The sequence below is a fragment of the Sphaerodactylus townsendi genome, linkage group LG04 (assembly GCF_021028975.2).
Source record: "Sphaerodactylus townsendi isolate TG3544 linkage group LG04, MPM_Stown_v2.3, whole genome shotgun sequence".
Classification (NCBI taxonomy): domain Eukaryota; kingdom Metazoa; phylum Chordata; class Lepidosauria; order Squamata; family Sphaerodactylidae; genus Sphaerodactylus; species Sphaerodactylus townsendi.
In genome coordinates this window covers 75,721,625-75,735,789 of record NC_059428.1, presented here as the reverse complement: position 1 = coordinate 75,735,789, position 14,165 = coordinate 75,721,625, and the positions used below count along the sequence as shown (strand labels likewise).

General features: G+C 47.1%; 1 protein-coding gene across 1 annotated transcript in view; it reads right to left on the bottom strand.

Moving 5' to 3' along the window:
* Positions 1–8,832, bottom strand: part of TMEM47 (transmembrane protein 47) — a 51,523-nt gene extending 42,691 nt beyond the window's left edge. The window contains exon 1 of the mRNA XM_048493554.1: positions 8,040–8,832. Within this exon, the coding sequence (XP_048349511.1) occupies positions 8,040–8,265 (226 nt within the window). The 5' untranslated portion in view covers positions 8,266–8,832. The remainder of the gene's footprint in view (positions 1–8,039) is intronic.
* Positions 8,833–14,165: the final 5,333 nt, after the last annotated feature.

Sequence of the window (14,165 nt, the reverse complement as noted above, 5' to 3'; positions counted from 1 at the left end):
TTCTTAAGTACTCAGCCAAGTACAAGACAAGCAAAGCATTATAGAAAAACATGAAGTCTATAATTCATCATATGGAGAATAAGTGCACTGTGCACTTAGGAAGTGCTGAGGATAAGAGCCTGTTCCAGAGTTCACAATTTTGCTGCCTACTGGGTTCTCATTCCAAAATTCTGAAAAGCATGTAAACCTTACGATTTCATGTAGAAAGGAGAATTAAAATGAGGTAGAGGTATAATTACATATGTTTAAAATTAGCTGCTGCCTTCCAGCTTCAGCTACAGATATATCATTCTCATTTCATATATATATCATATATCATTTCATATATCATATATCATTTCATTTATATCAAAAATCATTTCATATATATATCATATATCATATACAGATATATTCTCATTTCCTATCCCAGAACAAAAACACTTTAACAATTCTTTCTCTGGTCATCAGACTCCATAGAAAGTAAACTCCTCATCTTTCCCTGCCAACTTGTTACAACACAAACTGTTCTTTCGTTTAAGAAGTTGGAGAACAATTTAACCCAAGCCAAGAATTTAAATACCCCTAATTTTAATGAGAATGACAATCATAATATTTGGCATTCTGAGAGACTATGGCTGATCAGTTCTCTTTCTTTGACATGACAGCATCCAGTATCCCAGATGATCTAAATTCCTTATCATGTTCATCCTACTTTCTCATGTGCTGCTATAGCTGCCTACTTCAGACAGACCTATCAGCTGTGACACAAAGAGTTCCTTGACTGGAAGTTTCTTATCAGGCAATAATATTTATCTTCATGCCATATTTATCACATACCTATTCTTGCAGACAAGCTACAGCCACAAGAGAAGGCCAACCCATTTTTACTCTGGCCAGATGGACTATACAATACAAACCAACTTGTTCACAATGCTTGTTGTTTTTTCTCTTTTTCCTCTCTGAATTATTGGAATATTTTCTAAACAGTATAATCAAAACTGGACACTATTCTCTAGTGTGTTACTGAGACAGTTGTATTACTACAGTCCAACATGCTCTCTTCCTCTCCTTTGTTGCATTATTGTTACATGGTAAACATATATTTGTATTGTGTTATGATCTTATTGTATTATGCCAAATAAAGGCTTATATTAGTAGTAAACATATATGGACTGTGTTCTGCAATCTCTAGACTTTCTTGATTACAGTACAGAAGTATTTATTTTCTGATGATCCTTCATAAAGCACAAAAGGTTCTCTCCAGAAGTAAATATGGTCCGTCCTCAATCATGAGCGGAGATGTTTGTCACTTATGCCTACTGGTGTGACCTATCTACTGTGTCCAAATAAATGGTCTGTTTAGTGAATTCCATTCTCTGTAGTAATTTGCAGTTACTCCTAGTTTTGGAACATTGCAAATTTCAGTTTTGGTCAAGTAACTCTCCTAATTCTCACCTGTCTGAAGTAGATGAGAGCTAATCACATGGCTAACGCTAACTCTCCCACTGACAGCAGTAACATCTGAAAGCATTTAACTTGAACTGAACTATGCTTGTGATGAAATCCTCCTTTTTCTCCAGTGGAGTTGCTACTAAAATGTTGAGAACACTGACCCTATTGATTCCTGTGGATGCTGCTTATTACTCAATCTGATTCTTACAGAGTTCCAGTGACTACCATTTCTTATATTACTGAAGAAAGCAATATGGCTTAAAATAATATAACCTACAGGCCCTATCTCCTTCTGTTGCATTAACCCCTGCCGAATAATCTTTTACAATGGATCAACTGAGTGAGTCAAAGTTACAGTCCACTTTGTTCTAAATATAAGCCTCATAAAATATTTAGACTGCTTATATTATCACTAGCCATAAAAGTGTCCTTTAAACTTCAGGAGCCCAATTAAAAAATATTTAACCGAGTAGCAGGCATTAAAATTTTAAATACAGCAATACAAAAACAGTTACAGCAAGATAAATTAGTTTAGTATAGACTTTGCTAAAGATTCCTTCTATGCTAAAAAAAAACCCCACTACGAGGTGGTTTACTCATTTTTGTATCTCTAATTACAACACTGATACAATGTGGTCTAAAGTCAATCTTCCCATTAGCATTTGGAACCATTGCAAGAGGCATATGTCATCCAGAACCACCTACAGCAGTGTTTCAGAGAACCTGCAAATAACACTTGATGACCCACAGACTTTTTATAATGTAAGGTGGGTTCCTATATTTTAGTGCAAGCAAGCACAAGGAAAGCACTTCTTGACTCTCTCCTCCTTATTTGTCCCTTTTTAAAACACATTTCTTTGCACCAAATTGCAAGCATGGTGTCCCTTTCCCTGTTTATCAAAGGAACCTGGATAGAGCTAGTGGCCTTCTTTCATGCAGACTATTTCCTGAATGGGGAACCTCATTAAACCATGTTAGATAATCACTGCTACATCCATGATTCTCAATGTGCAAGTGAGTGAATGAAGTAAACAGCTGTTCTATTTCTCTTCTTGTATGTATGTATCTTCAATGGCAAGGTGATGATGCAACTTGTGCTAGCAGATTCTGCTAAGTGGCAATGGGCAATCTTTCCTGTCAGTTTCCAGTTTTTCTCATCTCTGATTCAACCTTACCTAACTCTTTGAATGGTGATAACCTTAGGGATTGGTGTGACTGATCCATAGACAGATGTTCTCTTCTTGTGCTTGTGAAAGTAATGCTCTGCGTGTAAAATAACTCCATCCGACAGCAACATACAGTGCCACTATTTTACTGGCAAGTTAACCTGACAGCAGATCTGGCACACCTTTGTTATGCACAGATTTTTCATAGCCAGAGTGGTGTAGTGGTTAAGGGTAAGTGGACTCTAATCTGGAAAACAGGTTTTGATTCCTCGCTCCTCCACTTGAGGAGGCAGTCTCTTATCTGGTGAACTGGATTTGTTTTCCTACTACACATGATGCTTGCTGGGTGACCTTGGGCTAGTCATAGTTCTCTCTGAACTCTCTCAGCCCCACCTACCTCACAAGGTGTCTGTTGTGGAGAGAGGAAGAGAAGGAGTTTGTAAGCAGCTTTGAGTCTCTTTATAGGAGAGCAAGGTGGGATATAAATCCAAACTCTTCTTCTAAAAAACTAGTAAGTGATAGTAATTCTGGAAATCCTCAGATTTTTACCCCTCAGTGCACCATTTTAAGAGTGAAAAAAAAAATTAGTCCATGCATGGATTGCTCTTGCTAGTCTGGGAAGCATCTACACTTTTTTTTTAAGTAGTAGAAATGTTTTCTACACACACACACCACTGAAAGCAAGATGTTCAATACAAGATGTTGTATTCATATCTATCAAAATTACTCCTTTGAAAAGACAGAGTATGCTCTAAACAGTTTTTTTTAAAAGGCCTTCCAAAAATCCATCTTTGGTTAATGTTCAAGAGTAGGATATGAACTACATCCAATTAGTTTAACACTGTGTCTGCAAAACTTTTTAAATGTTAATTATCAATTCTTTCACCCTGTTTGGCTACTATTTCTCAATGAGACATCATGTATGTTTTTTATGCCATCTGCAGTAAGCCAGGAAAGAACAGTATGTTGTGACTACCACAGTCTGGCTGTGCTATTTGCAAATATCTATCAGTATCAACTCAGTTAAAGTCATGATCTGCATATTCCTGAGAGGAAATTGCTTTTGAGCTGTCAGTTTTGCTTTGGAACAACTGCTCTCCAGCAAAATAAGCATGCATGTCAACTATGAGTCTTAACTCCAGACCAATTTAGTGACTGTCTTATAATTATTACTAATTCAATTCAGATATGATAGTTTAACTTTAAAGAATGACTGTGTTCAAATTCCTCATCTCCACCACAAAAATAAACCAGGAGCTGTCTCCATGTCTTTAAAACAATTAAAGTTGGATTTAGAATCTCTAACATCTAAAGAAATACATTATGTAAGAAGGCATTTTGCCTTGAAACGTTTGTGAAACTTAAAGCCAGACAAATTGTATTTTTGTATTTGATCCCATGGGTTTCTAAAAAATATAAAAGTCACTGTTTCTAGACGCTGGAATGCTAGATAAACATGGTTCACTAGGAAAAAATAATAATGTCCTATAAAGTTTTATATTGTTAATTCATATTACTATTTACATCACTCAGAAATTCCCATAAGGGTCTTGTGTATAAATACAGGGTTAAGCTAAAACACATATTTCTTTAAGAATACCAAACTGTCATTTAATTTTACTTGTTCCGCAAAGTTCATCTGATGGATCTGATTTGTAATACACACATAGCTGTCATAATTCTACATATAATGATTCTGCAGTATAAACCTTGGGAACATCAAGACTTTATGTTATACATGTAGCATGCATTTTTCCATGTATATGCCATGAAACAATACACATAATTCTGTGCATACTTCTACTGTAAAAATCAACCACTGTGCCTTTTTTCAAAGAAAATGGTAATCCACATCAAAAATTTTAAAAAATGGATAGAGTTCCAAAGTCTGTTCCTTCACTGTTTTACTCAGTGTAGTCCCACAATGGCCAATGGGATTTCTCTGGAGTAAAAAGTTCTGAAATCCTAATTGAAATATTCTAATTTTTAAAAAATCTGTAATTTTAAATCTGTATCTTTGCTCACCAGATGACTTGTACAGTTAAAGAAAACTGCATATCAAGCTTGCTTTTGGGCTAATTGAATATAGCTGGTTTCTCCTGAAATATTTAAAGCCTGTATACAATCACCACTCCTGCTTCAGCATTAACACGGCTAATAGAAGCATGCTGATGCTCTGTTAGTATTACATTAAAGACAAACATATTACATAGCTAAAAGGGGATATGCTAGCTGTTAGCACAAATGGACAGAGACTGTGTTCTTCTGCAATTGACCTAATCATTCAGAGTACATTCCTTGCTTGTAACACCAATGAATTTGACCTCTCTGAGAGCAGTCAAGGCCTAAAGTCTAATTAAGACAAAGGTTTTTAATTAAACTTTGGATATGCTTTAGCAGCCTCCAATGTGTGCCTGTCCTTGATAGTGCCACTTGAGGTACTCTCCTTCAAGAAACAATGAAGCAAATGTTTTAAGACAGTGGGAGAAAATGTCTTGCATTTATGGTTCCTTCTGTTTCTCCAATTACAATGCTCCTTGCTCTAGTGCCAAAATTTAAAAAAAGCCTTCCCACATAAACTTTTGCTATTTCCTATGTATCATAACTGCTGCATACTTTATGTAGTTGTGAGATGCAGTTCAGGGAAGGGAATAAAAGATTCCAAGTTTTATGAATTAGAAATAGTGTGAGTCTTAACAACAATAGGCTACTACCAATGAAGATCAAACCCCATTTAAAGATCATGGGACCAATCCAATCCTTACCAAAATCAATAGGAGCTTTGTACCAGTTAATTCAGAGGATTTGCTTATATCAAAGAATGAGTGTATGTGTGCATGTGTGTATAAACAGTGCAGATTCTTACATTTCAAGACAGCTTTCAGACAGCTTTCACTGCATGACTCAGCCAAAATACAATGAAAGGAAAGGTCTTATTCAAATAGTCTTGGCATTCATTTTGTGCAGCTTGTAAAAATATTTTTAACAATAATGAGCAAACCTAATTCTAGGAATGTACATAGAAATTTCTTGAAGGTGTGAAAAGACATTCAAGGAGACACAGCAACAAATATGTATCCCCCTCTGAAAATGCGGTGACCAACTTATATGCTACATGATTTTTCTCCTCCCACACCCACTTCTTATTTTAAAAAAACCAAAAAAACAGGAAGATGACTGCCAAAGGCAAATGGAAAGTAATAATCTCAAGAGTTGCTCTATGCACTATTTAGGCTGTCTTATTTCCTACATACTTTAGAGGGTGAAAAAAATAGTAAAACAAAGAAAAGGGGTAGGATTGAAACTCAGTCACCCCAGACCCCTCCCATTCAACTGTTAGGTCATTATGCAACCAAGGGGATATTATTTCAGGAGACAGAGAAAGGGGGCAAAGAATTCCTGTTGCTAAGGAGCCATGTCAAAGCTGACATTCCTACATGAATAGGGGGTGGGGGAAGAAAAATAAAGCACTTCTGCAAAGTTTCCTGGGACTTCTTGATAACTCCACAAGGAAGGTTTATATATTATAAAGAAAGACAAAGAAAGATGCATTTTTAATCAGACAATTGAAATCAGATTTTGATTATAAAGAAGTCTGACAGAGTGGTAATTTGACAGAGTGGTAACAAGTACAAAAGAAAATAAGGCCTTTGTTGTGCTTTTGAAAGCAAACATCTCCCAGAACAATGGAGATACTTTTCTGAGAAATAGAGGCAAGAAGCAAGACCCACACTCAGAATCTACAGTAAACAGCTCTACAAGCAGAAAACTAAGTATTTCTTGTGCAACTGCACAAACCCCAAGGGCACTACTTGATCCAAAAGCTGATGTACGTCTTTTTAGCTTAACTTGAATGTTTCCTGGGTAGGTTTTATAAGCTGTTGTAATACAGTGGGAAATAAAAACTGCTCACCAAAAAGTGGTTTTTTTCATGGGGGTAGGATAATAATCTTGCATTTCAAGGCTCAGATTTCAAGGAAGGGCAGTTACTGGTCATAACTGATACAAAATGGTGGTGGTCAAATACCAAGACAACCATCAAGGTATGTGACAACAGGGAAGCCATTCATGGACAGTGGAAATGCATGCTGAATAACATCTTTGGGAGAGAGGGAGCAATGTAGAAATAATATTTAAAGGTGCTGGAATACATCATGACACAATTCCTATGATGGTTAGGTTTCAGTATCCTGATAGCAATAACTTTCTAGTCAGATGTTGCTTAAAAACTGTGAAGGGGTACAAGGTATGAATACCAGTCTGAGCTGAAACCAGCCACCAGATATTCCGTGAACATCTGGACAGGCAGGGCTCTTTGGGAGTTAAATAAGCCCATTTAGAAAATCAAGGAGTCACATAGTTCAATTCCTTAGCAAAACCTAATCTTGTTTCCGATATCTCTACCCTGGTTTCCCAGACAAGGAAAAGTATGCATGATGTGTATATATGCATATGTGTGTTAACAAGCTTGCTTCAATGAAGCATAATTTAAACAAATGTCTTCTTTTTCTATAGTGGACTAAAAAATTGTGAAGGAGTGCGGGGGGGGGGGGGGCTAAGTAAGCAGAGATACAAAATTAATCCAGTATGAGCAGGCAAAAAAGGTCGAGGACTAGAATGCAGAACTGCGATTCGCTGCTGGGAAAGATAGATGATGGGTCGCAGTAGTTAACAAGAGAGAAGTGCATATAGGATGGATCAGTGATTATAGGAGAATATAGATTCAAAGAGGTGGTGTAAAAGAATATTGTTTAGGATCCAAGATAAGGAGCGAAGGATGATGGGATGGAATTACTGACTTACATGGAAAAGATTCAAATCAGGATGTAAAGATGAACATGCTATGATGGGAAGTCAAGTGGGATATAAGACTAAGAATAGGAAGGACTGTTATTTTGGATCCAGCTGGGCAGGAGGTGCTGTGCAGGTAATTTCTAATGCCCTGATGCGCAGGGGGGAGTGCTGGGTCCTGGATAATTAGACAAACCGGCTGTGTATTGTCGGGTGTGTGTGTGTGTGTGTGTGTGTGTGTGTGTGTGTGTGTGTGTGTGTGTGTGTGTGTGTGTGTGTGTGTGTACAGAATCACTATCGAAGCAGATGTGTTGGGCTTAAGAAAAAGAGGCTTTGGAGTTGATGGCAGTGGTAGATAAGAGCAAAGAGAGCAGGAGCAACAGAGACAAGGAGAGGCATCTCCTTGCAGGGCAAAAGAAGGAGGAGGAATTGGGAGCAGATAAGGTGTTCAAGGTGTAAATCCCCAGATACTGTTCCAGGAATGGGGTCGGGAAGGGAGGAGGGGTCTCCTAGAGATGTCCGGGGGCGCTGCTGCAATGGGTGGGGTCAGGGAGGAGAGCCGAGGTGAGCAATGCTGCTCAAGCGAGAGGTGCTGCGGGGGGGGGGGGGGGGGCTCGCAAGCATGGGGCAGAGGGTAGTTTTTCTTACCGCTGTTCAAGGTGGAGGCGCAGTCCCAGGAGTCCAAGGTGCTGGACTTGGTGCAGGTCTCCCAGAGAGACAGGTAAGACTGGCGGTCGGCCGTCACCCAGGCCGGGCTCAGCACAGCTCCCAGATCCAGACACAGTGCCAGGAAGATGCAGACCAGCCCCACCAGCTTCAGCGGGGTCAGCACTGAAACGCGCACCTCCTCCATGCCACTACTGGACGAAGCCATGGGTAAGCAAGGCGGCAGCGTTGCAGCGACGAGCCGCCTTTGGAAAGCAGGCGCCCCTGGCCTGCAGGTCCAGTCGGAGTGACCGTCCCTGTCGTCCCAGTCAGCCGATCAGGTGCAGCAGCGGCCGCAGCAGCCCCCTCCGGTTGCCACTTCTCGGCTCCCACAGCCCCGCTCGACTCGCCTCACTCCTCCCATCTTCCCGCCTCCTAGCCAAGGAAGGGGCGGGGGAGTTGCACCGGGGCCAGCGCAGAGCCGCGCGCGTCACTTGCGGGGCTTCCTCCAGGAAAAGAGGATGGGAAAGCATTGGATGCAGCTTCCCCGGTGGCAAGAGACAGCCCCCAAGGATCCCACCCCCACCAGCCTGGTCCAGCAGTTGGCGTTCACATGTTTGATTCGTCAGTGCCCCTCCAGGGAACCAGGATTTCTTCCTCATCCCTAGCCTTTTCAGGCGCCCTCTCGTCCTCCCTACATTTCCTCCATCGACTGGGGGCGAGCGGCTGGTGTTCCTTTAGGTAAAGAAGGACTGTGAGTGTCCTCCTCCTCCCCTCCAAAAAAGTTTTCGCAACTTCAAGTCTCTAAGGTTACTCCTCTTCTGTCTGGCCTTTTCTTTCTGCAAGCATCTCTTTTCATTCCGCACTTGGTGCCCCTTGGTTTCTGTTTTGCAGCAGCCCCTGGAGGCGGCTGGAGAATTCCTTGCTCCTGAAAGCACTCAGTAGGAACAAAGAAAGGCAACTCAACCAGAACAAAATTACTAGCAGCAGCATGAATTTGTCCCATGGTTGAAGAATGATTGATGCTGTTATTTCCCACTTCTTCCACTTCTCTCTTCAAAATAATCCCCAACCGTTTGATCTAAATCCTGTTGGCATGTCACAATAAGTACATGTATGACCTGCACATGCATGCTTAACCTCTTTGTAAGAAAGACACTTGTGAATCACCAGAAGGCGCGATTGCTGCTGGGGATGGGGAGGAGCGAGGCCAGTGATGCCCCCCCATTAAAGGAGGGGCGGAAGGGAGAAGGAGCCATGCTAAAGAAGGGCTAGGTCACCTGAGGGAAGGAGGGGCGAGCGAGACTTTACTTGCCGTGGAATAAAGCTTGTGGGGACTGGGGCGTGCGGGAAGCGCTGTTTTGTCCTCTCATTTCTGCCCCTGTTGGTCAGCTGGCGAGCAGGCCTCCTGCGCACAGAGCATCCCCCCTCCTTCCCAGGAGAGGCTCTTTGCTTTCCTTACTGGGGGGGTACCCATAGCCTCTCTGGCCCACCCTGCTCCCCGCTGGGTGGGCGCTTTCACCTGGGGGTGCGCCTTTGGCACATTCGCCGTACCCAGCGTGGCCGGCACATGACTTCCCCCACCCACCCCGCTTGCCGGGGGCGAGTCCACCTCGCCGGCGACTGGTGCACCGGCCGCAGGCCTCTTTCTTGGCCCACCCTGCTGCCTGCAGGGTGGGCGCCATTGTTGCGGTCGGCTTGGCCAGCGCACGGCTTCCCCCACCCTCCCCGCTTGCTGGGGCAGGCCCAGCTCACCCGCAACCAGTGCGGCCGGCTGCAGGCTGGCTTACTTGCCCACCCTGCTGCATGTAGGGTGGGTGCCGCCACCGCGGCCAGCTCGGCCAGCGCGCGGCTTCCCCACCCACCCACGCTTGTTGGGGGTGGGCCAGCTCCCCCGCGACCGGCACTTCGGCTGCAGGCCTTTTCCTCGACCCACCCTGCTGCCTGCGGGGTGGGCTCCTTCGCCGCAGCCCTCCTAGGCTCCGCCTCATAGCAAGGGCTGGGGCCGATGTCGTGTGCTTCCCAGTAATGGGGGAAGCGCTGCTTCTGCCTCCTGGCCAGCGCCGGGAGGCTTTCCCAGGCCCCACCCCATAGCAGGGGCCGGGGGCGATGTCACGCGCTTCCCTGCAATGGAGGAGGCGCCGCTTATGCCTCCTGGCCGGCGCCGGAAAGCCCTCACAGGCCCTGCCCCATAGCAGGGGCAGAGGCCGATGTTGCGTGCTTCCCCACAATGGGGGAAGCGCCGCTTCTGCCTTCTGGCCGCCGCCAATAGGCCCTCCTAGGCCCCACCCCATAGCGGGGGCGGGGGGCCAAAGGTCACGCGCTTCCCCACAATGGGGGAAGCGCCTGTCTGGTTTCTGGGCCGGCGACGGGATGCACCCCGAAGCCCTGTGGTTGGCAGGGTGGGTGTCCTGCCGCAGCCGGTGCACGGCTTCCCCCGCTTGCCGCAGACCCCTTTCTCAGCCCATGCTGCTGCCAGGAGGTGGGCGCCTTTGCGCAGCTGGCGCCCGGCCTCCCCCCTACTGACTCGACAGGGGGCACAGACAGAGGTCCCCTCCCTCCCCTCACTTGCATGCAACTTGGACGGGCCACAATGTGGAGGCAAGCAAGGGCAAACCACCTGCGAACATCTTTTGCCTTGAACGCCCTTCAGGGCCGCCATCAGTCGGCAGTGACTTGATGGCAAATGACAAGTTGTTTGCATGATTTGGGTCTTGTAAAAGACAGACTCCTATTCGGCTACGAAATGGTTTCCTGTTTGCCCGCGGTTTCAAAGAATGGAGAAGTGTCAGGCTTTGCAAGAATTTGTATGATTCCCCCAATGCTCTGTTGGTGATTAGGCCTCTCCCGAAGCCTGTAAGCTCCAAACTCCTGGAGGAACCGGGTTTGACTCCCTGCTTCCGCCTGAGCTGTGGAGGCTTATCTGGAGAATTCAGATTAGCCTGTACTCTCCCACACACGCCAGCAGGGTAACCTTGGGCTAGTCACAGCTTTTCGGAGCTCTCTCAGCCCCACCTACCTCACAGGGTGTTTGTTGTGAGGGGGGAAAGGCAAGGAGATTGTAAACCCCCTTTGAGTCTCCTACAGGAGAGAAAGCGGGGATATAAATCCAAACTCTTCTTCTTCCAATAGCAGGTTCTTGCCAGATGATATTATTCTCCCTAAAGGCCCTGCTCATTAGCCATTAATTATCCTCCGTGAGGCCGGACCTGGGTATTTATTTGCCTCTGCAGCCCAGTTCAATTCACAGAGACATTTGAACAGGCGTCCGTGGCAGAAAGACAGAGCCGTCAGAACCTGCCAAGAGCGAAAGACAAGAGATTTGCCTCTCCTTCAGGGCCCAAAGACGGAGTCATAGAGTTGGAAGGTCCCATAGAGGCCATTGAGTCCGGGCCTCTGCTCAATGCAGTTTCAGCCTCTAGAGCATCCCTGACAATTGTTTCTCCAGGCTCTGCTTGAAGATGAGATCGGTCAAGGAGAATGGGTTTCTTCCGAGGGCTGCACCAATCCAGCACCAAATACAGCTCATAGAGTTATAGAGTTGGAAGAGGCCACAGGGGTCTTCAAGTCCAACCCCCTGCCATGCAGGAACACAGTTTCATCCAAAGGAGGTGCAGGAAGTACAAAGCCCATTTACGGTTGAAAAAGGCTCTGGGAGCTATCTGTACATCTTCCCCTGAGTCTGGTTGTTGGTCTTTGTAGCCCGCATTCTTTGATTGGCATCAGTGCCTCGGGATCTCAAACCAGGATCCTTCTTACCCCTGATCCCAGTGGTAGCTGGCGAAGCCAGGGGATCGCACTTATGACCTTCCGTATGACAGACACACATCTGTTTATCTCTGAACCACAGCCCCATGCTGCCGCTGCCCCGTTCGTCCCCGGGCTTTCCTTACCCTCTCCGCTGCAGCCAGAGAAGGCCCAACTGTTTGCTCTGCCCCCCGCTGGCCTCGCTGGCAGCAGGGCAGGTGCCCTCGGCCCGCTCTGCGGCAGCGGCGAGAGGCATGAATGGCTTGCCACGGTCTTCTCTCCCGCAGTGGCGCTCTCTCATTGGTGTGGGAGAAGGGCTGATGGCTTGCCCCTCCCCCCCACCAACAGCAGGGGACACTCTCTTGGCCCTCTCTGCCATGGTGGGAGGGGGCCCAACAGCTCGCCCTGTTCCCCGTCCTCCCCGCACAGGCAGCGGGGAAAGCGCTTTCCTGGCCGAGGTTGCTTCCCTGTCCTCTGCCTGTCTCGCCAACGGGGGCGTGGGGGGCTTGCCCAGTCTTCTCCATTGTGATCGGTGAGGGCCCACATCGCATGCCCCACCCGCCCCATCAACTGGGCAAGCGAGGGACGTGAGCGCGAGCGAGCAAGAGATGGGTATAGTCAGGGCGGCCATTTTACAGCTCTTCTCGCTGGCCTCTATTACCACATTGTGTGCACTCCCGGGTACAGCTGGCCGACCAGGGCACGGGTTTTGTGACGGTGGTGGAGGAGAACCACTGCCTGCCGGTGTGGTTCAAACCTTGCCTTTCGGCATGGCCTTGCCCTGACCTGGAGGGTTGGAGTGCTCACAAATGGGCACATGCGCAATCCACTTCAATGGGCTCTCCTTGTGGCAGGTGAGTGCGCGGGGCATGCTCAGATCACTGCACTCTTGCTCCAGAGTGCATCAGTGGTTCTCAGCCTTCCTAATGCTGCGACCCTTTAATACAGTTCCTAAGGTTGTGGTGACCCCAACCACTCAATTGATATATAAAATATTAAAAGACCATTTTCCGATGGTCTTAGGCGACTCCTGTGAAAGGGTCGTTCGACCCCCAGGTTGAGTACCACTGCTTTATGTGAAAGGTTTGGATTTATACCTGCCTTTCTATCCTGTAGGGAGTCTCAAGGCCTTTCCAGACTATAAGGCACACAACGGAGGGTTCCGTGCTTGCTGGCCACAGGGGCCACAGAAGACAGGTTTGGGTTTATACCTGCCTTCCCCTCCTATAGGGAGCCTGTCGGCCTTCCCAGCCTGCAGCACGCACATTGGAGAGGTCCACACCAGCTGGCCACAGGGGCAGTGGGGAAACAGCTGCCGCCGGGAAACAAGATGTTTCTCCTGGTCAGGACCGAGTTGACACTGGTCTGCCAGGTCATCGTCCTCACAGGGCAGGCACACATGACTGGGCAGGGTGGAGGCACACGTTGCAGAACCCCTCAGGCAGCCAGCTTCCCAGCTGCCTAGCGCCATGGGGCAGGTGTGGTCTCAGGCATTGGTCACGACCCCTGTGCCCCCCCCCCCTGGGTGGCACCTGGATAGTGGCTGAGGGCAGCAGGGTGAGTTTACTCTCGCTGGGCCATTTCCTCACAGGATGGCAGGCAGTATTGCTCCCCCCTCCAGGTTGAGGGAAGCGCCGGCCATCGGGCCTGGGGAGGGAGGATAGTGGACAGCACTGGGGGGGAGGGGTGCCATGTCAAGAGGTCCCCTTGACTTGCACCCCTCTTGGCTCCCAGAGTTCACAGGGACAAGCCAGCGAAAAACTTCACTGCTGAGGGGGCTGGTCACCCCTGGGGCCAGCCAAGGCTGGGCCTCTCGCTCTGTGCAGGTCATGCACCCTGTTGAGCGGTGTGTAACCTGTTGCAGGGTGGACTAACATCTCTTGTGCAGTGAGGTATCTTCCAGGCAGAGGAATCAGCATGGCTGACACATTGGCTCACAGTTGGTTGTGGGGTGCGTGGGCTAGCACCCAGGGGCCAGATTCGGGTTGGATCCATCCATGCAAGACCATCGGAACAGCGGCAGTAGTGGACAACTCGAAGGCAGTAGCAGACAACTCGGCTTGGAATCACGTAATTAGCAGCGGGGAACCCTAGGGACTGCCCAGACGCAGATGCAGGCACACATCGGAACTAGAGTCAGTTCACGAGCAGTATTCTCACCCCAGTAGGGGGTGCCACCCTGTTTAGGCCATATTCACATCAATATTCTGCAGGTTCGCAGGCCGGTGAGCTAGTCACGGCCCCACCCCATGTTGCCAGGACCTGGACCCTGGTAGCGGACAAGGTTCCAGCCTGGGTTGGCCACAGGCGCTAGGCCTTGGCAGGTGACATCCGGCCTGGGCTCCCAAGGCACCTTGCAGTGGCAGTCTTCCCCGCTTGGGT